The sequence below is a fragment of the Anticarsia gemmatalis genome, chromosome 16 (genome assembly GCF_050436995.1).
Source record: "Anticarsia gemmatalis isolate Benzon Research Colony breed Stoneville strain chromosome 16, ilAntGemm2 primary, whole genome shotgun sequence".
Taxonomy (NCBI): domain Eukaryota; kingdom Metazoa; phylum Arthropoda; class Insecta; order Lepidoptera; family Erebidae; genus Anticarsia; species Anticarsia gemmatalis.
Window position 1 is genome coordinate 10,168,574 of NC_134760.1, and position 23,318 is coordinate 10,191,891.

A 23,318-nucleotide genomic window follows, 5' to 3' on the forward strand; every position below is an offset into this window, starting at 1 on the left:
TCTACTATGATGAAAGATTATTGTAAACGTTTGCTTGTTATTTAAAGCTGGTTTTAGCGTTCTGAAAGCCTTCATTCATAAAATTAATATTTGATAAAAGCATTGTTAAAAGGTTTTTAAAGAACCTTCTTTAAATTACCTGTTAATTATGTATCAATACGAAAACAATTCATTTTATACACAAATGAGAATTAAAGCTATTTTATATAAAACTGAAAATTAATTACGGTGAAAAACTCCAAAATCCAATACTTACATACATCTGTCGGATAATCCATTTAAATTACAAAAGAACTTACTACATATTTTCACATAATTTATATCCTAAATTATAATCTAGACTAGACATTTTGTGCGTTACTCTAATTTACCTTTTTATTTCTTTTCAGGTAAGTGACTGGTCTCCCACAGGCACTCTTGATATACTAGCCAGCTATTTGTCAAACCTACCAGACCATTTAGACGCAGGTAAGTCTGAAATTCTAGATTATTAAAAGGACTTTTTGTAAAGAAATGGTTAAGTAGATACTATTTTATTTAGCTTACAAATTACATGTGTCTGGATGAAGATGAAAGATTGATACTAAAGTCAACTAAAGGACTGAGTTTAACGTTTAGGGTCGTTTCGTTTTGTTATATTACCCACCATTTCTATGTATACTGGGCGTTTAATATAGCTATGGTATAATTCAGCGCGTTAGTTATTCATTTTCTATAATTTATGCCCTTTCTTGTATATATATCTGTCACTCCTTATTTAAAAAAGAATGCGTCCATATACACATTCTTTAAAACCATTAATGTCTCACAGCTGGGCAAGGGTCTTCTCCCGAACGAAGAAGTTAAGTCTTGAGTTTAATTGAGTTTTATGTTTTCAATTGTAAGTTAGTGATATTTACAGCTTATTTTCATTCAACAAAAACAGGCATATTTATATTACTAGCGTAAAAGCCTCCCTGCATAAAACAGAAGGTGAAGAGGCATTTTTACCAACGACAGACTTATCTACTCTGGACACTTTAAAGCCCTCTCCGCCCTTCTAAATCCATTTCGGAAAGCAAACTTCTGAAACTTTAACCCCCAACTCGCGAGATGAGCCGTTTGCTTTTATTTTCTTTAATTTCATATTTTATCTGCATTCTCAACTCGTTTTTAGGGTTCTGTGCCCGTTAAAGAGTAAAAACGGGACCCTATATACTGAGACTTTACTGTCTGTTTGTCACCAGGCTGTATCTCATGAACCGTGATAGTTAGACATTTGATATTTTCACTGAAGATGTATTTCCGATGCCGCTAAAACACCAAACAAAAAAAAACAAAAAAAAAAAACAATATACTTACTCAATAAAAATTAGGACTGCAACAAACGTGACTTTCTGCCGTTTTTTTTTATTAAAAATTCAATTTAAATAAAATTAGGACTGCAACAAACGTCATTTTTCGACATTTTTTTTATAAAAAATATGGACCCGGGTACGGGACCCATCATGCGCAAGTCCAATCTACACTTGTAATTTTTTAAGTTCGCCAATTGCGATTTTATTTTACGGTTCTAGATTATTTGCAGATCGACTCGTGTAATGGAAAAGTTGTTTAAATTTTGTGAATTGTGTCTGGGATTGGTATGCCGAGTTCTTAAATTATTTGAGGTTAGTCTAGATTATAGTAATTCTACTCTGACTAGTGGGTAATAGTAATCTGGATTAAGGTAAACGTCTCTTGTTTTGTTCATTAGTTATATGAGCACGTTATTGTAGCGAGATTCAGGTTAGATGGTATTTATAAGTGCGAATATAATAATATAAAAACTAATATATGTAGTCTGATGTCATAAACGAAAATTTTAAACGTAACTCGGTTTGTATTTCGATTCTCGTAAAAATGTTTTAGGGTAACATATTTTATTTCGTCTATAAAACAAAACACAACTTTGAACAACCATATTAACTCTATTACTCCTCACATCACTTGTATAGGCAATTAAGAGTGGAAGTTAGAACAAAGTGTTCAACCGTTAATTGCAACTAAAAACCTGTGTTTCCTAACTTTTTACTGCACTTAGAGTACGGTATAAGACGTAGTTTACGTACCGCCAGTTTATATCCACTGCACGAATACAGCGCGGTCCGATTGTAAAACCGATTTAAGTAGTTCTTCGAAGTTATGAAGTTTGTGAGAATGCGGTTACTTAATAAATAATTAGGTTATTAAGCTATGTGTGTTGAAATTCAATTCTTATTTGATACGGGGAACTGCTGTAGACAGAAACGTGAATTATTATTTATGTTATTTAATGATTTGTACCCATTACCCATTTATATAATTTGGCATTTGATACCGTAAGTATTACTAGTTTTAAGTATGAATATCAAAAGTTTGACTCCTTTTGAAAACAGGTTCTAAGTACTTCTTCTCTTCCCAAATTGCGTTACTACAACTTTAGATCTCTATGTAACAAAAACCTTTAATTTAAAAGCATAGTTACAAAATGTATAAAAAAATTGTAATACTAACTGTTAAGTAAGTATTTAAGTTGGTGGTGAACAAATAAATAAATAATGAAATAATTATTCCCTCAAAATCCCATTACCATTATTGCCACAAATACCTCATAAAACAACGTACATACTTATAAAGCGACAAACCATCGTACAATGCGCACATCGTGGCACAGTCGCTCGGGCCAGTGTCGGCCGCAAGTTGCCAATTGTTCCTGCTTGCACCTCATTTAACTTGTACCGGAGTGACGTGTGTTGCGCTTTATGAGATTGCTAGCGCAAATTTGATTGTAGGATCTATTAATGGGGTTATGGAAAATTATGATTGAGATTAAGCAGGTGAGAATGTCCGACCCTTGTATATTTTTACCCATTGATGTTTTGAACCAAGCAATAATAACTTTGGAACCGAAATTATTATAAAGAGAGATGGAAATAATGATAGTTTTATTAAAGATTTTGATTCTAATAGTATTTGAAGAATGTTGTCTTTATTGCGTATCCAAAATTGAGATTCGTAAAACATTGAAACTAACTATTGAACTACAGCCTGGAGTAGTATAGGTATGAAACTTCAAATCCATTATGAAATAATGTTATACAACAAACATTAAAACTAAAACAAAAACATACCAGACCAGATTTACATTACTAACAAACATAAATACAGTACAGGCACTATCTGGAAGCCAGGTGTAAATCCAGCTCATAATTACAGCGTTCGTCGACTTTCATTAAACCCCGTTCATTAGAAGCAAAGCCAATCTCATATAGGACGTCATATAGTTTCGGTCTAGACGACTAATCCCAACGTTTCGGCACTAGAACGGTTTTTAATGGCAATTTGATGGTGCGATTTTATTACTTTTATGAGAATCGGTGTGATCTATAAAACGTAGTGTCGATATATTTTATCGGTTTAGTTTTAACCGTCTTTATAAAGCTTGCTTAGATTGCTTTTATGCACAAGACTCTACGAACTGTTGTATTTTTCTGTTCTATTAGACGTATAATATTTTCGTGAACAAACATCTTCAAAATTATTGGTTGTATAAGCATGGGTTGTATCTAACATAGAACTATAATGCTCGTTTTGCAGCGTAGTTTCAGCTTTCCCACAACAAAAATTCTACAATATAGAGGCTAACACTCCATTAAACGCCGCTTTTCATTAACGAAATGCACTTAATCATTCATGAAACTTGTTGGAAATGAACGCAATTATCCCAAACATTGAACATCAAAATATAACCCAATCATCTCGCAACACGATTAAATCCACGCAATTTAATAAAACGGCTAGCACTCATAACATATCAAAGAGGGCTCACATTTCACAAATATCGTTATAGCATTCATAATCGTGTTACAATAGCCGGTGGTTGGCTAGTGATGTGCTCGACATTGCTTCACATTGCCGCGCTGTACATGGGCTTAAGGCTCGCTTTCCAATGTTTAATGTGCGAGGTAGCTTAGCTGTGGAATAACTTTAGTCCATAAAATTTTAACTGTTGTTCACGTCTTGTTTCTATAGCGTAGCTTTGAGTATCAATGCGATTACTACTCTTTGTATTGCCTTCATACGTGCATGTGAACAGGATTAATTCAACCATAAACTTATGCTAGACTAAAGTATCGTTCTACATACATACATAAAAACGCCGTTTTCCCATAAGGGTAGGCAGATTCATTCACATCTATATATCTTGCCATCATTATAATCGAACTATCTCCCTCACAGATTGAAATTAGAATAGTAGTCTATTAACTTGAGTCCTCTAAGCTTGTAAAACTGTAAAGAATTGGATCTTCAGTTCATCATTCAATAAAAGGTACACATCACAGCTACACATCCTCCTTTATATCTATTGGAGGTACAGCCTAAAGCTCAGCGCATAAAAGCGGAATGCTCACACGAGCTTAACAATTTAAGCGCATAAGTGGTGCGCTCAAACACTGCCTGCAACTGCGCGGCAAACCACAATTGTTTCATAATTATATTACCAAACCGACACCACTGATATTTGTTTAATACTAGCTTTTAAACGCGGTTTTGTTTGGGATAGATAAGGCCTATTTATCACATGTTGGTTTATACGATCGTTGGATGTGTAGTGAAACAATTTTTTTTTAAATGCAACCTTATTCGTGATTTATTTTTTAATTATCAAAGAAACATTTATCGCCAACAAAATCTTGTTTTGTGATAACGTAGACAGTTTAAGTATAGCTACTCTTTATTGACAAAAACATCATTATTTTTTTATTACAATTTTTATTGATTAAATTACATTAGTATTTAGATTAGGATGTGGCTTACACAGTCTCGTATGTGACCCCAAGTCAATAATATATAATGTAAAAAGTTTTACGTAATATTTAATTTTAAATAGTAAAAGTATAAATAGTTTATCTTGGCTCCTTTGGGACACAACAAAGAATACAATCCCATTCACTCATACAACAACCAGACTCCATTCGTCTCGTTTAAAGTCAGAAAAGCTTGTTACATTACTCTGTTACGAAATCTGTATAAACAGTTTATGTTCTTTTAAAGAGATTAAAAAACGTATTACGGTTCTCGTTGGAATTCAAACGATACAAAAAATTTAATTGGTCTCAGTGCAATATGCAGTTTTCATTCTGCGTTATTGCTTTTCGTAATAAAAATGTAAGCGTTAAAATGCTCTGTGAAACTACTAACAAAGTATGGAAATGGTGAATATAATTTACTTACTGGTTTAATCGTTTACTAAAAACTTGTTTTATAATATTTTACTTTACTTCCAGAGTGGCAAAAGTTCTTTTTCATTGGCTATGTTTTCTCTGATAAGTATTTTTTTGTAAGCACTTTTACCAACACATAAACAACTGACACAAATTCCAACCATGTCCCATTGGGCACAACCACAACAATAGCAATCGGGTACTTGAAGGAACAGAATAATTATTTAAATAAATATTTGTTTGATATGGGAAAGCAACCACAATACTCGGGTGCATTGGTAAACAGCTACTAAGTGCTACTATCACATTAAAAAATCTGATAAATAATCACTTAAAATCAAGTGGACAAAATGATCAATATTGATTTTGAATAGTCCTTTAGAATTACAAATAAGATTTCAAAATCTTAGAAAGAACTTAGCCCAGTTAGCATAAACTGTTATTCTTTATTCAGAGCACATTCCAATATGTAAAATAGCGATACTTAGTCTCCATTAAATAGAAATGTACTCAATAGTTTATTACTGATTACCGATAGCTATGCTAGTTTTATTAAGCTGTCCTTGAAATTATACGCATTAGGCATCTCACACTTGCGTATCTGGCAAAGGCAACTGCAGTTTGATATTGAGCCAATATTATGGGCAATAAACTATATTTTCAGACCCCATTGTATGTGCACAACAGCTACAATTCTGTTCTAAATATATTTTGATTATATCAGTATTGGTTAAATAGGCAGTTATTACACATAGTAGACTTTATCATCTGCACAATTCACTTGCTTAGATTTTGTATCAGTTACAAGCTCATATCAGTTTTGCTTATGTCGTGATATCAGTGTGTAAAATGCCTAACGTAGCAGTAAAACAGCACACTCGTAGCCAAGCTACGACCGTAGCACGTAGCCGCTTCGCGTAGCATTCGTAGCACGTCTACGCTCGCTTAGAACGGCCAATCGTTACTGAATTCACTTGGAATAGATTGCGTTTAATATTTATTTATGTTGCAATATGTTGTTCTTATAAAGTGGGTTTCAAAATCTCGAATTTATCTTAAGATATTGGATAAGTTAAGACAGTAAGCTTCTTCAAATTTTAAAACATTGACTGCAAAAATATTGATTTTTATTATGCGTATGTAATGTTAAATGGGCATTTCAAGCATGTTTAAATTGCTAATAAATCTGCAATTACTTTAGCACTATTCACCTTTTTTTTTCCAAAACATAATCAAGAGAAACGCCTATCCAGCACCATTATTAACCCTAGACTTACACAACGCGAGAAACTGAGGCACAAAAAAAGAGAATTGAACATATTTAACAATTCAATACATTTCCGAAAATCTTAAGCTCTCAAAGCGGAATCGTCCACGTAATAAATCAAACGGTTGTACATTTAAATCGCGCAACAGGCTGTGTTTAATCACGGCGGCGGCGCTAAAACGGAACAAACAAAAAACAAATTCGCAAAGCCTCCATCGCTTGCCTTTATTAAACCTCTTAATACGTCACTACCTTTTAAAGCCTTCCGCTTGACACTAGTTTGTTAATAAGCTTAATAATATTTGGCGAACAAAGTTTGAACTTCATGCATACAACTTACAAACAAGAACCAGTTTTTTTATTTCTATGACAATCTAAGTTTTTGAAGTGAGATGTCTTTGTGAGGTACTTGGTTAAAAGGCTCTTGCTATATAAATGCTAAATGTGAGAGTTTTTTCTCGAAATGTTACTTACTTTGTGATTTTAAAATCATGTGCACTAAGAATTACTTTCGATTGTGATTGTCGTGTCATTGTGAAAGACTATTAAAATGCCCAAAGCTTTTTGAACCACATAAAATTACATATAGATATCAAACACTTATAGTCATGTAGTTAAAATAGTGTACAGTGGAACTAAAACCAATGTTTATTTTTTCATAAAATTAACACAAAAAGTTAAGAATACCGATACTTTTGTCTAAAATATCCAATGAATGACGCCATTCTAATTTAATTTGAATCCAATATAACGTTACACTCGTCCTACGCAAAAAGAGATTTAAACATAAACCGGCCGATTATAGCACGAAATGCCAAACATAGTCCGTACAAAATTAAATTGCTCACACTTTCGCATTGACTTATTAAAACGCACAAAAATACTTCGCCTGAAATAGCCAGGTCACATTCCACGGTCATTTGATGCCGATATTTGAACTGTGACGTCATTATACACATAATTACGTACAATGGATTTGGATAAGTATACTGTATTTGGTAGTGTTTGTGTGGCATGTGGGTAGTGTGGGTTTTTGCTGTTGCAAATTTATCCAAAACTTTTAGTTTTAGATTATTAGTCTTTTTTACTAGATTAGTGTGGTGCATTGTACGGGCGACGCGGATTCGGTTGTTACAGAGGTCAAATATCTTCATTATATAAATATTCTTGGGTATGATTGTACTTTTTCTTATTTCCTTATCATCATTCAGAGCTAAAAATCAGAAACTCCTAAGCTTTCAATAGCTTATAAAGCTATCAATATTCCATAATTTATTTAAACTTAAAGTACAATATTATAACACAGTTTGTACTAAACCCCACTTAAAATTTAAACCAGTGGGTTTTAAATTTAAAACTTTGTAATCCCCCCTTTGGGACCCGGACGTTGTCTATGGAAGTTTAACGTTATCGGACCTGTTATTATCTATGGTGGGGAAACTTTTTATGAGTTGAAGAGAACCGTCAACAAAATTATGTTGAACATTATGACCTTTTTAATGAGTACAAGTTTAATTTTGTTTTGATTATTTTTGACATAGTTATATGAGAATTTATAGTTGATTCTTTGTAACTAGTTAAAGATTGAAGGCACGAAGTGACAAACCGAGTTGATTGAGCCTGTCATTTATTTATGAGTTACTGTCGTCGACCATAAGCATTATAAAATTCTACTTTCATCCTTCTTATCAAGCCGCTTTTTATTTAACCGAATAAAATTAACTCCAGCAATAAGCATGCGAAGGTATCGCAACACAAGATCTTTCGTAAACTCTATTCACTTCCCACTTGTAGGAACGAGCGTGATTGTGAGTGTATAATGAAAGGCCTTACCAATAAAACTGCTTGACAACTTCTAGGTCACACGAGACTCCGCCACTTACAAACTTAACCAGAAACCGTTACTGAGTGTTTAAGTTTCCAACGTAAACGCCAAGCCAGGAAGCTTTCCTTATAAATGGCAACTTTAAAAAACAAATAAGTCTAGTGGCGTGCCTCGGTGTCGTTGTAATAACTTTTTATGCACTGATGTATGTATAGCTGCCGTTAAAGCTAAAAGATCGAGACTATTCGTTTTAAAATAAGTACTATACGTTCAGATTGTTACCTATTTTATAGTTTTGAAATACTTTTACGAAACTTGTTTTTCGGTAGTAACACGCAATGAAAACTACGAGTCGTATAACGAAAAATAAAATCTGATATTTCGTCCGTACGCAACATGTAAAAATAGTCACATAATTGAAAACTTGTATCGCATCAATTGCATAGACACCCAACCCCCCGACGGCGATCGCCGTGTGCAAACTTGCCGCAACCAATTTCCAGCCAAACGTCCCGGCACCAAATCCAATAGGAAACGTCATAATCATATGATAGGTGCGGCGCATTGCGCCCACCTGTCGCCGCGCGTGCGTCCCGCGGTGACGTCACGCTCGCGCGAACTCACCCGAGCGCCTCCGGGGGCGCACGAACGCGTCCGACCCGCGGACCGCAACGGATTGATCCGAGCGAGCCTCCGCGAGCCGCTAATCAAATGAGCCAATCGTTCTTTCTACAAAAATATACCGCCTTAGACGTTCCTAGCTTGCAAAATTTCTTATAAGCAATATTGCTTCCTGACCATACCAAAAACATATTTTGTATGAGGTTAAAGCATGGGGGACTCGGAGCGGTTTCGGAGCGCGTCTCGCCACGGCTCCTTATCTAGTTCTTAATCCAAGATAAATATTACATCAATCGGGGGAGGAGACCGTACGGCGCACGCAGGCGCGACCGGCTTCGGCCCAGTCCCGCTCCGGCCGCGTTGCCCGCCGCACTTCGCTCTCGCGGGCGCTCGACCCGGCGGCGACTCGCCCGCTGCCTTTTCTACGACCCCTACAAATAAAAGTGTTGTACACCTCGCAGTAACCACCGCCAACACCCGCCCTATCGAATCAGCCGAGTGTCCGCTGTCGAGCCAAGGAGGTCGTCCACGTGCCCATCCCGTTGCGTAAGTCGGGAAAGCGAAAACTCGCCGAAAACGAACCTCTTCTCCTATTGACACGCGAGAAAAACAAACGTACTTGAATATCGATCACACCGTGTTTATCATTGCCATGGCGTGCGAATACGGGGAGCACTCCATGTGTGTTTATACCGCGGCCGAAGTAAATAGTGTATCGTATTGGATGTGTCGGCGAGGTTAGAAGTGGCTTTCTTTTTTAATGGGGTAATCCGGACCGCGCCCGCGGTCTTTTAACCCTATAGTACGCAAGTGCTGGTTGACCTTAAAACTGCGGCTCGCGGAGCAAAGTTTCAACGCGATAGCTTGTTTGTTTATGAAGCCGTAAAAGCTGTTATATTTATTTTATTTCTCGAAAACCTCTAATCAGCATTGTTCGCTTAACCGTGAACTTGGTTTGTTTAGGAACGTCCTGATATTATCGCTCTAAATACAAAACGTGAAATTTTTAGTAGTTTTTGTAACAGTAATCAAAAGCTTTGAGTATTTCGCTCAGCGAGGAAACATAATTTATTCAGCAAATATTTTCTGTAATAAAGCGTACATATTTCAAGCGGCGACTGTACCGTAGTACTTATATATTACACGGGGAGGCTAATGTAGTATTTGCACTGTTGCTTCGTTTAGGCGTATTTATATTCGAGGCAGGCACTCAACTTTTTTTTAATCGCCTCTAATGACTTCTCCCCCTAATTAATGACGCTTGACAGTTCACAAATTAGAATTTTCCGGAAAATTTCGTTTTAGCTTTTACGAGTTTCGAAAAGATATTTATCATTTGTATTTTCGAAATGTAAAAGCTTGAAAACATGCTGACTATGCATATTTAAAACACGTGACTGTAAATTTTACTTTGAACATTACAACTTAAACGCTGAATAAATAACTCGCTACAAACCTGTAATTATAACGTATTGCTGTATCGTTTTCATACACTTAAGATTTAATTGTTCCAACACAAATTTACTATTTCATATTCAATGTATAACAAGTTCTAGCGGAAAATACACAATACAAATAGAATTCGCAAAACATTCGTATTTTTATTTGTTCACTAAACGGTGTTGTAGTAGGAAAAATATTAGTTTTACAGAGACTCCAGCCGCGTCCGCTGTCATATAATTTCCTTCGCCGTTTCCACGCAGTACAAAGCAAATTTTCCTTTCGTTTCGTAAAATGTTCTCTCGACATTGAAAAGCAACATTTTATCTGACACTCCCTTATTTTTATTTTTTGAAGCTTTTTTAACAACAAAATGGGTAAATAGACTCATACACAGGCCCATTAAAATGAAAACTATACATATCTCGTAGTATAACAAATACATACATTTATTAGTTATTTATTTAAGAATCTCACCTCCGCACGAATTGTCGGGTCACGGTCGTGAGGCACTATATAAGCATGAATACGAATCTTAAAAAAAATCTTCGTAGATAATACTATCGTTGCATATCGTAAATTGCATAAGCAAAAAATAGTTGGAATAGTTCTGTCTCTTATCTCACGTTTATCTACTCAAAAATACATACTTAACCGTAATAATAAACCTGCGTTTTCTCCAAATAATGCATTATGATAATGCAAGCATACTTTAAATTCTTGTTAGCATAAAAATCTAGTTTCAAAGTAAGCAGGCTTCGTTGAGAAAAAGGCTGTAAGATAAATATTCTATCATTTAGTTTCTTCACGAGAAAGGCGTGGTGAAGACACTTTAGATCACCTTATAAATGTATCTGTGATCTCTCCCTTACCTTTTAAAGGCATTTTGTCTGCTCCACCTTCCTATAATTTAGTTTTCACAAGGAAATCATCACTTCAGAGTCCGTTTTGCATTTTTTCAGCCAATATTTAGTAATGTCATATATTATTCTTTGATATAAACTAAACCCACCGTTATGGGAGAAAGCTCATGCCCAGCATTCGGGCAGTAATATATTAAATATTGTAAAGTTAAATGAAGGGGTAAGGTCCGAAATTATATTATGAATGTCATTCTATGATTAAAAAAGCCTTAAACAAAACGTAGTTGCTTTTGATACTTCTGATCTTTGAAGAATATTTACTCGAAGTAACTCTTTCAGTCGACGAAGATCCCGAATGACTAGTAATTAATTATAGGCTTTGAGCTCAACAAACGTAGATTACCATACAATTTAAGAACAGAAATAATAAATATACAATTATAGAATATCTCTTTCCTATGTTTATCTTACTGTACCTATAATATACGGTGAAAGACAAGCAAATTTCCACATATTCTTTTAAATATATTTAACACAGTATCAAGTCCATTGTATCGTATAATCCATAAGAAGTAATCGTACGTATTCAAGTACGCCCGCGGGAGGTATTGCCGTATTCGGTTTTGTTTTTAAATCTCCGCTTATCCACCCATATTGTCCCAATAGGGTAGTTGACACTAATGGTTTTACCATGATTTAACTGTTCTTGTGATATAAAAATATGTCTTAGTTAATTTATTTATGAAGCCAATTTCTGTAACAAAACTGTTAATAAAATCTTAGTACAAAATTATATCGCATTTGTTGATACTTTTCATAACAGAAAATGAGAGAAAAATAATAAAAGGCTCTTTTCAATATCGGTAATTGGTAAAATCACATTTTTCTGATCTTATCTTTATTTATTTTGACGGATTATCAATAAAAAATAACATAAGAAAAACACTCATTTTGATCGCAAGTACATTGCGTGTACTTTTTAGAATCCATGACACCTACATATTTACCTGCAAGTAATTCTTTTTGATTCCAGTCGCATTATTTTGTATGTGCAAACATTCTTGCTTCGTGAAATATCTTTCAAATATCTCGTCTCAGCCTTTTCTTAAAAGATTCAATATTAACTTAAACAAAACAGCCACCCAAAAACTAAAAGATCACCAAAAGACATTACCGATTATTCAGTGTCAAACTTATCTCAAAGGTTGAGGAAACTTAAAACGCGTCCCCGTAGCTGGTCTATTTCAAGCCTCCTCCAATATTTATGTACCAAATGAACTTATAACTTAACCTGTCCATCCTCGTTCGTCCTACAGAAGTCCTCTATTGACCTAGAAAGCTAAAACTTAGCTAACTTGTAACTGGACGAGGTAACAAAACTTAAGGGACCGAAACTGAAATTTACATAGGGACATTTTGAATTAGTTTCGTTCGCTCCCAGTTTGTGTGAATTATACCTACTGTTTTTGTGGGTTGAGTCATTTGTGTTAGTTTAGAGTTATTGGAGAACGTTATTATTGTTGTGTATTTTATGATAAAACTATCTTTCCGCCCTCTGCTTTGACCGCGTGTAATCTCACTCCCTTCATGGGGGAATTTCTACAAATTTCTCTCCTCTCTTATAGCTCCTCTACACTTCCTAATGAATCTTCATACCCACCTAAGAAAGAATGGTATAAAACAACCAGAAGCTTGGTATCATAGCTTATGTTTTGGAATATCACATACATTAAAAATCCAACCCACATTAGTTACTCACAGTATTATAGTGATAGTTTGCTTTTACGATTTATATATTTCTGTTTCTGCATTCACATAGAATTAAAATCATAACTCACCGCAATAAATTCACTTGCTGCATTTTTTATCCTCTTAATTTTATTTTAACCTAGTCCAACGGTATATTTTAACGTTTAAACTAGGCTAGCAGTTTATAGCGAAAACTGGAGACTAATTTATGCCAAGAAAAATGTAACAAACATTATTTAACTTGCCTCTATAACCTTTAATTCCTTTAACGTACCGTTTCACCGTAAGCGAGTCGTTTACCAGGTAATTTCTTATCATTTTAATATTTCTTAAGTAGGGCGACTCGTAGACTGAAAACTAGGAAGTAAAACGGTTTACTTAATATGAGCCCCAGTCACGACAAGTTTTAATAACGGAATAATGCAGATAGGCACTTAAGATTGCCGTTGTAATCACTATAAAGAAATCTTTCTAACTAAGCTCTACCGTTATTTATTAGTCTATGAAACGTCAACATTTTTTTGTAAACGACACTTAAGTGATTTCGCTAAATGATGGTTTGAGTCGAAAATCGTCGTTCAAACCTCAAAGTGGATTAAACAAAGAGGCACCAAGATTACGTTGGAACCGCAAGTGGCGTTCAGTTGTCGATGTGTGCCAACTCGCGGCCCATTCAAACGGATGGATTTAGCCCTAAACAAAATTAAGCCCGCCACAGAGTCGGAACGGCACCAGAATAAATTGGACGAGAGACGTTGGTGTTTAATTAAAAGACTTAAGGAGCCCAAAAATTGCAAATTCGCGACGTCTTTGTCCAAAATTGTGTACAAGGCGTAGCAACTATGAGGCTTAGTAGTTTTTAGCGGCGCGCCGCACCGAGTGGTCCTTTAATTTAAAGTGACCTTACACATTTACTGCGCTTGTTTTTCATCAGGACTTGAAATGTCATTTAACGACCTGGTCAGGGTTTAGAGACGTTTCTAATTAAGGGAGAATTTACTGTAAATGTTTTAATTGACTTTGTTCTCTTATTCTTTCTTTGTACGTGTTTTTGGTTAATTCGTTTTAAAACTGGCTGGATGTAACTTTTTCCCCTTTGCTGAGGATTTTAGGAAACTGTGTAAATTAAACTGTCAGTCGAGCACGTGTTCAAAAGTTTCGTAAGAAAAGAAATCGTCGATTTATATTTATTAAAGACGAACAGGAGGTTTTGAATCCCCTACAAATGTACCCAGAAAATAATTTCAACAATTTATGTTCGTTTTTTTTTAATTTATACTTGAACCATAAAATAAATATTCTTGTTGTATATTATTTACTGCGTATTTATCCCCGAGAACAAGGGCTTTATTTCCATTACAAAACGCTATAATAATTTCCATTGAATTATTGTTCAACCGAATTTTACTGAAGCCGTTTTAAATAATAGGCGTTTTACGTTCACTGAAATTATAATTTTAGTTGAACATTACTCTCGTACAGTCGCGCACAATATAAAGTTGGGCACTGGTCATAAATCTTGCACACTGGCTGTCTTCACTCTATTATGTCATGCAAAATTTATGTTGCTTAATCTTTTCTATTTTTTCCATATTAGAAACACGTATGTTTGGTGTATAATATATTTTCTTATGACGTATGCCTTTTTTGTATGATTTAATGTATGTTTTATCAGTGATGGATAAAAATTATTTTTTATCGTACTAGTTAAATTCGATTAAATATTTATATAGCAAATTTTAAGCATGGTAAATCTAAAATCTTCAGCCATTAATTTAAATTAAAAAGTGAAACGCTTTTACCAACTCATTAAAAATATTCCGCATTCCGTTCTCACCAGAAAACAGTTTGAAATTCAAACAGCAGGCGAACTAATCGCGGGCTTCAGTGGCTGCGATGTCAGTTAATGCGGAATGACATTCTGTGCGGTGGCTAGCGGAAAACCGCCGCTATTTCTGACACCCATTGTTACATCCAGATAGCGCCTGCTATTATTACAATAACATATAATTAGGTCGGGGAAAAAGTCTTTTCGCATTATAGTATGTATGAACTTGTAATAAAATCTCTTTGGCTTCAAGAATCACAAATGAGTACATGGTTCATTAGTTTCAGTGAGCTCGTGAGGTACCCAAATATCGAGCTTTTTTGTGTAGAGAAAAGATTTTATTACAAGTTCATACATACTATAATGCGAAAAGACTTATTCCTCGACCTAATATTTTTCACACTATATTATGCTTATTTCTTGCTGTTTAGAAATACGAACATAATCGCAGCCCGCTACGGCCACTTGTCAGTTAATACGATATGACATTCCATGTGGGGCGTAGCGTTGCTTATTTTGACAGCCATTGTATTTAACTTGGAGTAGCAGTGGTTAGAATTGTTGGAAATTAGAAATAGAGGAAATAATCAAGCAGCACTCCGGGTTATAAAGTTAGAAATTATTTTGAAGCCACATATCAGAAGTTTTAGCACTTAAATGGCTAAATATTTCGCAGAATATTTCTGAAATAATTTTTTGATTCCATTGGAACACGATTTATACATTGGCTTGCAAATGAGTAGGTAGTTTGTGGCAGTAAAATTCCTACTTATAATCGGATTGTTCGTTTTAAAACCGCAGCGTTGTATAAAAATCTTCAGGGAATACAGTTGCAGTTGCGCTTGACTGACAAATTGGTGATTGCGGTTTGGTATCGAAAATGCAATCAACATCGTTAAATTAACCTTATTCTTGTATATATAGCAACATTGATATTAGAGTTCATTTGAAAATAAACATCTTAGTAAATATACGAACAAAGAATTGTATAAGTACTTCCTCAAGAAAACGAAATTCAAATGTCAGAGGTGACGCAACATTTTCGAAATTCTCAAGAGCGCTTTCATACAAAACGTCCAAAACATTTGACAATAATTCACACCAACCGTTAAAACGTCCGCTCAGGTGACCTCTCGAGGAACAATTCAACCGAGACGTATAATTATTATTTCCCTTTTTATTGTTGTTTTTTCCTTAAATCAAAAGATAGACAGTGACAGTCGTTTTGTTTTGTTAAATTACGACAAAGATTGAGCGCCGCGTATCTCCGAGTCTCTGATTATTTTGATAACTTTTACGACAGGTTTTTTCTTTTTGAAATCGAGTTACAATAATTACAAAGTTTGTTCGTTTCGAAAACATTTGTATTGTACATTTTCGTTGTCATATTGTTAAAGCTATTGTTCTTAATGTTCGGGGAAACTATTTTGGCTGGTGTTAGCAGAAGTTAACTGAGCGAATCGGCTTACCGTGGCGTGGTAGGGATGTTCTGTCGACTTGTCGTTATTTATGAAGCTTTGTAGCACTCTGGGGGACCATTGCTGTGTGCTTATTGCTCAGATTCATTGATCTAAGTTGAAGTAATGTTGCGGTCAAGGTTTTGTAGGTCATTTGTCTGTTCATTACGGAAAATTAAGATTTATAATACGTAATTACGGATTTCAATTCTGATTAATCCTTTGTTGAATTATTCGGCTGTTTTAAAATATAAATACATATTTTTAAAGTAACTTCTGTTTGAATTGATGTCGAAGTTCTGTAAAATTAACGTAAGTAGGTCAATGAGGAAAAAAAACCATTTTATAAAGAAATAAAAAGTAATATGGCGTCCAACGTATTGTATCGTCGACTGTACTTACCCCACCCGTGGAAATAAAGTGACGGAAGCTTTTACACTAGTTTACGATTCGTATTGTGTCGTAAAACTGTAGAATTAGTTGCCCCCCGGTGGAGGCACTATATGACAGTTATATTTCCTTAGGATTTGTGATACGTCGCCCATACACCCCATGTATACGAAACCGAGGCCTTACTACATAATCTGTATGGAATGGGACATAATTCCATTTGTGTTGTTTGCGACTGTACCTCTTTGTGCGGTCCCATTGTGGATTTAAGACTGTCATAATAGTTGGTACACTCGCGAACTTATGCGATACCGATAATTTTGGCAAGTTTAATTAAATGTGTTGTCAACTTTTGATGATGTTATATGAGCTTGTTTGTTGTTTCTGTTTAGTGAATATGGTAACAAATGGAGGCCGATATTTCACTTACTTTTTATGAACTCTCAGCCCTGTAAGGGATTTACTCTTACTCACAAATGTAGTCAATTTCATTCCGTTATTCGATAATTCGGATCTCAAATAATACATGGAAATATCAATAGTCATTTAAATAAAAAAACGAATTAAACATTGGCAATTTATAAAATTTGGCCTCATACTGTTTAAGAATAACATTCTGAAACCAATCTTTATAAAAGATCATTGTAAATTTTATTACATGCATATTCGCTGCTCAATACACGTCGCGTTGTCAAAAAAATGTCACGTGTAAAAATATTTACGTTCTTCATACACATTGATAAAATAAATTTAAAATGGCTACGTTTTTCATACACTGGTAAAATAAATTTTAAAATTAAATTGCGTGGCTTCGACCAGGATCGGATAGTCGCCACGTTTCAGAATTTAAATATGATTGTATTGCGATCATTCGATTCGAGGCTCGCGTGTCCCGTGTTTTTAACGAATTGTCAATCCGTTATTATTGTTGCAATCAATGCTAAATTTTGTTTTTTAATGTTGGAAGAGTTATGATGGGAATCATGCAGTTTTAAACACAAATGTGTACCGTTATATGTTTACATCTGTTTCACAGCAAGTTACATAAAATAATAGTGGATAAAAACATTTAGTTTTAAAAGGCCTGTATTACATTTCAAAGTCTGTTTTGATACAAGTCGGACCATATTGTTCAAATATTTTTCTTCTGTGTTTAACCAGCCAAATAACACATGTCAAAGATAAGCACCTATGATGGTACACCAAAGCACGCCTTAGTATAGATTAATCACAAACAACGAAAACCTATATTTACCTCTTCACGTGTATTCTCAAGTAAATTCTCAGATTCGCGTGTTCACCGATAACGTTTGATCTGTTGCGCAGTATGTAAACTTACACATGTGACTGCGTATTGCCAGCGAGGCGTGATGATTGCGCCAATATCCTCCTGAGATCGATGCTATCGCGTCTTCCACCCAAGTTCAATTACATTACAAACGGCCTTGTTAATAATTCAATGGATCTACTCATGTGGAACAGAGATGTATACCGCTGTTAGTTGATGTTTAACGTCTTGTATGAAAATTGCGATGCGAAAATGATCTTATAAACGTCTTTACATGAATCATATACAGAATGTAGGTTAAAGAAAAACAAACTCGTTCTTAGAAAAACCATTTTCTAATATTAGAATACTGCAAGCCATAACCTGACTCAACTAATCCAATAACTCCATCAACACACACGATACCTCTGCAGTGGCACGCCACTGAACCGTATTATAAAGTCAGTCGAGCAACTAACGTCGTTCCACACTTTGCAGGCCTCTAGAATGCCTTGGCCGAGCCCGATGGCTAAACGTGGCACGGCACAAAAGGCTCAAAGCTACACTAATAAATGCCCAAAGCGATGGACACGCTAGCGAGATGCAGCGTCAAATACATTTTGTTAACCCTATTGCCGGGGCTTTTAAAAATGTTCAGTCTTCTAATATTGTTAGAGAGCGAAATTTTGGGAGTACAGTTGGATGGAACTGGTTATTTTGTTGAAAATTTCTTTCCAGCCTTTGTTTTGTTTACTCGAACATAATATTACTGATATTTTAATATTGTTACATTTTGAACTTTAGTTCCATAAGCGGACTTAATCTGTTTTGCTAAAATCTGTACGAGAGAAAATATGGTGTGTTTTATATTAAAATACATTTTCTCTCTTAACAATACTTAACACGTATCAAAGAGTTTCATGGCTGTCATAGCCGAAAGCCTGCTTTCTTTGTAAGAAAGAATCTATATGTATACGATGTCTTACATAAAAGCTTACCTGATTCCTTTAAAAATTCCGAGGTAGCGACATCATCTACCAACCCTTTCAGGGCCCAAAAATAAAATGTGAAATACGCGAGGCCTCTCCTTAGAGACTGGATACATGTAAAGTTGCCGATCCGCAGGAGATCGCGATTTACTTAAGGAAATGCTTCGTTAGGTTTTTTCTGAATTCGAATCACATGTTGGGTCAAATGTTAGCACATTTTTATTAACTGGTGTTTCGGCGGTGTATTGAAAAAGTAATAGCTTGCCCATGACATGGCGAAAATTTTGGACTTAGGTCTTTGTCAACCCTTCACTAGGTCATTTACGTCCTTTTAGAGCTTCCTATTCAAAGGTTAAAACCTTAACGGTTATTGTATTCGAAAAAAATTAAATACCGTTCGTTAAGTGGAAGCGAAAAGTTTATTGATAAAGTACCCAGTAGGCACACTCAAAGTAATAAATTAATCATCATCCAAGCACATGCTCTTGATATTTAATTAAAAAACAGAGCCTTAAAAAGTGGAAAAGCTAACGAAGACGAAGTAAAAATACAAGGAAGCGGGAGTTTCCTTAAGAAAATACGCGTTGAAAAGTTTAATCTGTTAAAAGCGAGGACTAACTCGAGATTCAGCATTTAATTACCGAACACGTAAAATACGTATCTTTAATACATCTGGAGGCGTAAAAGTCTGTACGAGGAGCCGACGTCAAAGAGCTTCATAATGAAATAAGTTCAGTTGGGCCGTAACGTGTAATGCCTTCAGTTTTTGTGGTTCGTGTTACTTTCGCGCGAACATGTGCGAAGATGCCTTTATACAAGTTTCTTGTACGTGTTTCGCGTGTGTTGATTTGCTCATGTGTTGAGAGTTTTGGATTCTTTTGAACGCTCCTGTTTTAGTCAAATTTCTAAGAAGAGTTTGTTTAAAGGGAGCACGTCTTTTCAAATGCTCAAACGTATGCTTGTTTCGTGATACGTAGAACTTTATCTTTAGAACCGTATTAAAAAAGGAAGAAAAATAGAAGAAAGTAATAAGAATAAACTGCAGTAATAACGACAGGATTTGACTATTAAAAACCATAAAAAATGCTAGGTTTTCTATTCTTGTCACTATCAATATATCTCACGAACACTTGTCAACAATGTTTAATAACAATGTTTAATAACAATTTCTTTACACCTGAAAACTCATTTAAATTGTTTATCACCAAGTATGATACATTTGCAACAAAATTACCTCAAAGCTTAGTACGAAAATTGCTGTTCTAATCTGTACGTGTAGTTTTGTGATAGATTATGCAGGCGTTGCCGCGGCAGAAGCTTTCACATCTATTCGTATTTACAATGTGCCATAATAACTGGGGGTAGGGCTGTTGAATGCTATAGTTCATGGGAAGTGCTAATGTCGTGCTATGCAAGCGTGGTTGCTTCGTGGGAGTTTTATTTGCCTTTTGCGTTTGTATTCTTTTAGATTATCTGAGTGATTGAGACTGCCTCCTATAGTTGAAAAGATGCATCTAACAAGAAGTAGAAGCTTAGAAAAATATATTTTAATCTTCAAACAGGTGTAAAAGTGCTATTTTTCGCTAAGTACAGTACAGTTTTACTGTACCGGAGCGACAAAAAATATAGGTAGGTGCGCCTTTTTTGCTGATTCCGGCAATATTGCCTGACTGCGGCTACTTAACTGACAAAAATGTTAGATGCGTCTTTAAACTATCGGGGGCAGAGAGACTATCTGTATATTTGTAGTTAAGAAATTGTGAATCCGAAAATGCAGCTCAATCTTGAAGTTCTCTGTGCCAAAGTCAATAGCGGTGACCGAAGACGACACCGAAAATTACTCTCGGCGAGTTACAGTCAACTGTCTCGCAACCCGCAATTAATTTAATCTGAAATAAATTGAATGTCTTGATCTTGTTAGTGGAATTTAGTTATTTAGCCCCTGGTGCTTTATTGCAAGAAAGCCTATCAGTAGATCAACCAGTATTTATTATCTAGAAATACACATAAATCCATTTGCCTCGAGCTGCACATCTGACAACCCTAACTACGTATTAACTCATAGTAAGAACAATGCATACATTTGCATGCTAACTACAACCAAGTTTACAAAATATATTAATGTTAGTTTAAATTATGCGAACAAAAATAAAGCCGCACCACAATAACTAAAAGCGTCGCAGCGATATTTTAACTTTTGTCGCCGAAATAAGCATAATCACATCGCGTTTCGAATTATAAATGTCGTCGCGAACAATGTGACAGTGTTTTATGGACATAAAGATAACAAGGAGTGAATTTATTGTGTACAGTATTTAATATGTCGGCCATTGATCTGGGTTGTGCTTAATTTATAGCGTGTGTGGTGTGTTAAAAGTGGCGCGGCGCGTTGCGATAGTAGGACCGCACAGCGACGCAACACGCCCCTCGTCTGGAAGGGGCTTACACTGTCAGTCTGTATCGCAGCGGTTTCCGACTCATGGAGCAATAGACGTCGACACCGTGCGCTTATTTCTCTAGCGCTGACGTCACTGGCCTGCACTCTAAATAGGTTACAGTTTAATGAAGCGCTCAAGAGAGGCCAGTTCGCAATTGTGCTGAAATTCATTTCATGATTTTTAAGGGTTTTGGCTTCGAATTTTCTTTTGATGATTTTGAGCGGCGGAAGCTTTTTAATAGTGTAGAAAGTACGTGGATAGTTACCGTCCAAAATGTAAACTTAACCTAACAAAATGTTTAAGCCTTTCAATTTGCCAGCCAGCAATGTATGTTCGCCGCTTTAGTCGTCCGTTGTTTATCGTTATATATCAGCGGAGTTTCCATCTCATTTAGTGGGCCTCGCCAAAACTGGTCCGAGTTGAATAAACCCGAATTAGTAGCGCCCGCCGAGCCTCGTCACCGCGCCCGATCCTATCGGAGCAATGAGATATGAAATGAAACTCACTGGCCGCGATATAAACAGGATTACGCGATTACCGATTCGACAGAGTTGACAGTCGACGCCCTCGTCGCCTCGACCGACTAGCTTGTCAAAACATTTTTGAACGTATCACGTGTGCGGCATTGTGTGCGGTCACGAAGCTTTGTCTCGGTCGGCCCGGGGCGGCGACGTCAAAGGAGATTAGGTTCGTTTACACAATTGTCGTGTCCCCTCGAGCCGGCGCCCGGCGGCGTCCAGGCCACCGCGCGCACGCGACCTCGCCGGCCACACGCTCGGATTACGCGACCCCGACACACTAAACCTCACTCGAGTGCCCCCAGACTCGCTCGCTATCAGAACCTACTCATTCTGCAGGATTGGCTCCAGTCTTCCCGTGTTTATGGCTAGTCGTTGATATTCGTAACAGTGAAGTAAATAGTGAACGGAAATGGCGTGGGGATACTGGTCGGCTTCGTCGGTGCTGCCCGACCGCGGCAGGAGTCCGCGGCGGGCGGGCACCTCAGCGGTGCACGTCCACCCGAACCCGCCGACGGCGAGAGAAGTGATGGAGACGCACGACGAGAGCATCATCCATACCGCGTCGACGTCTCGAGATAGTCGCGACCACTCGGCGTCGCCGCACTCCTCGTCCAACGGCGGCCACTCTCATCATCAGCACGAAGTGCGACACGCGGTGCCTGCAAGCGCACTCTTTGGCGAGAGCTACGGCGAACTCTCGAGAAGACCGTCTCTCGATTTAGGATCAGTGCGTAGTGCGTTAGCGTCGTGTTCGGGTGGTGGAACACTAAGTGCCGGTTCGACTTTGACTCGCGGCGGGACGTTGGCGGACTATCTACCGCCGACGCCGTGTCCGCACCACCACCGCGTGTACGTGGACCATCATAAACATTACGAACAGCCGATACAGCCAGTGCACGTGGGAGTGGCGCACCACTCGCACTCGCACGCTTCCAGCAGACACCACACCGACGACGAGGACGACCTCGAACCGGCCTACGCTACAGGTACGTTATACTAGTTACGCGAGTACAGGATACCGTTGATGTCGATGCTATCAACCGTATCCAGTAACACGTTAAGTTTGTATGTATGCCGACACGCGGACTCGTTACTATCGTAAAATGGTATCTATTACTGTAGCCACGCTTGGCAACACTGACAGGTTTATAGCCGCCAATATTTTACCCGCCTCTAGTGGATTGAAGAATGAGGATATAAAAGATCATAAACTTTTATTTTTTTATCTGGAAAAAAGGCGCAATTAAATCGATAGGCATATTTATCATCTGTTCTAATATTTACTGTTTCGCTTCCGATATTGTATTACTGGCAATCAAAAGAGGCGAAATTTTATCTCGATCGGAGTTAGTCATTAATTCCCCGCAGCTCTGGCATTGTGTTACATTAATTATAAAAGTTTTCCGTCTTATTTCGTTAATGTATTTGTAGGTCTGGT

At 36.5% G+C, this 23,318-nt stretch overlaps 1 protein-coding gene across 6 annotated transcripts in view; it reads left to right on the forward strand.

The window, feature by feature from the left end:
* aPKC (protein kinase C iota type) overlaps positions 1–23,318 on the forward strand; it is a 208,069-nt gene that overhangs the window by 69,511 nt on the left and 115,240 nt on the right. Inside the window, exons 1-2 of one of the 6 annotated variants that reach the window (XM_076124400.1) lie at positions 9,275–9,484; positions 22,217–22,866. The exons of 4 other annotated variants lie outside the window; for them this stretch is intronic. In XM_076124400.1, the coding sequence (XP_075980515.1) occupies positions 22,290–22,866 (577 nt within the window). In that variant the 5' untranslated portion in view covers positions 9,275–9,484; positions 22,217–22,289. Of the gene's footprint in view, positions 1–9,274; positions 9,485–22,122; positions 22,867–23,318 lie in introns of those variants that run through there. One more of the 6 variants, XM_076124401.1, reaches the window with a different exon arrangement.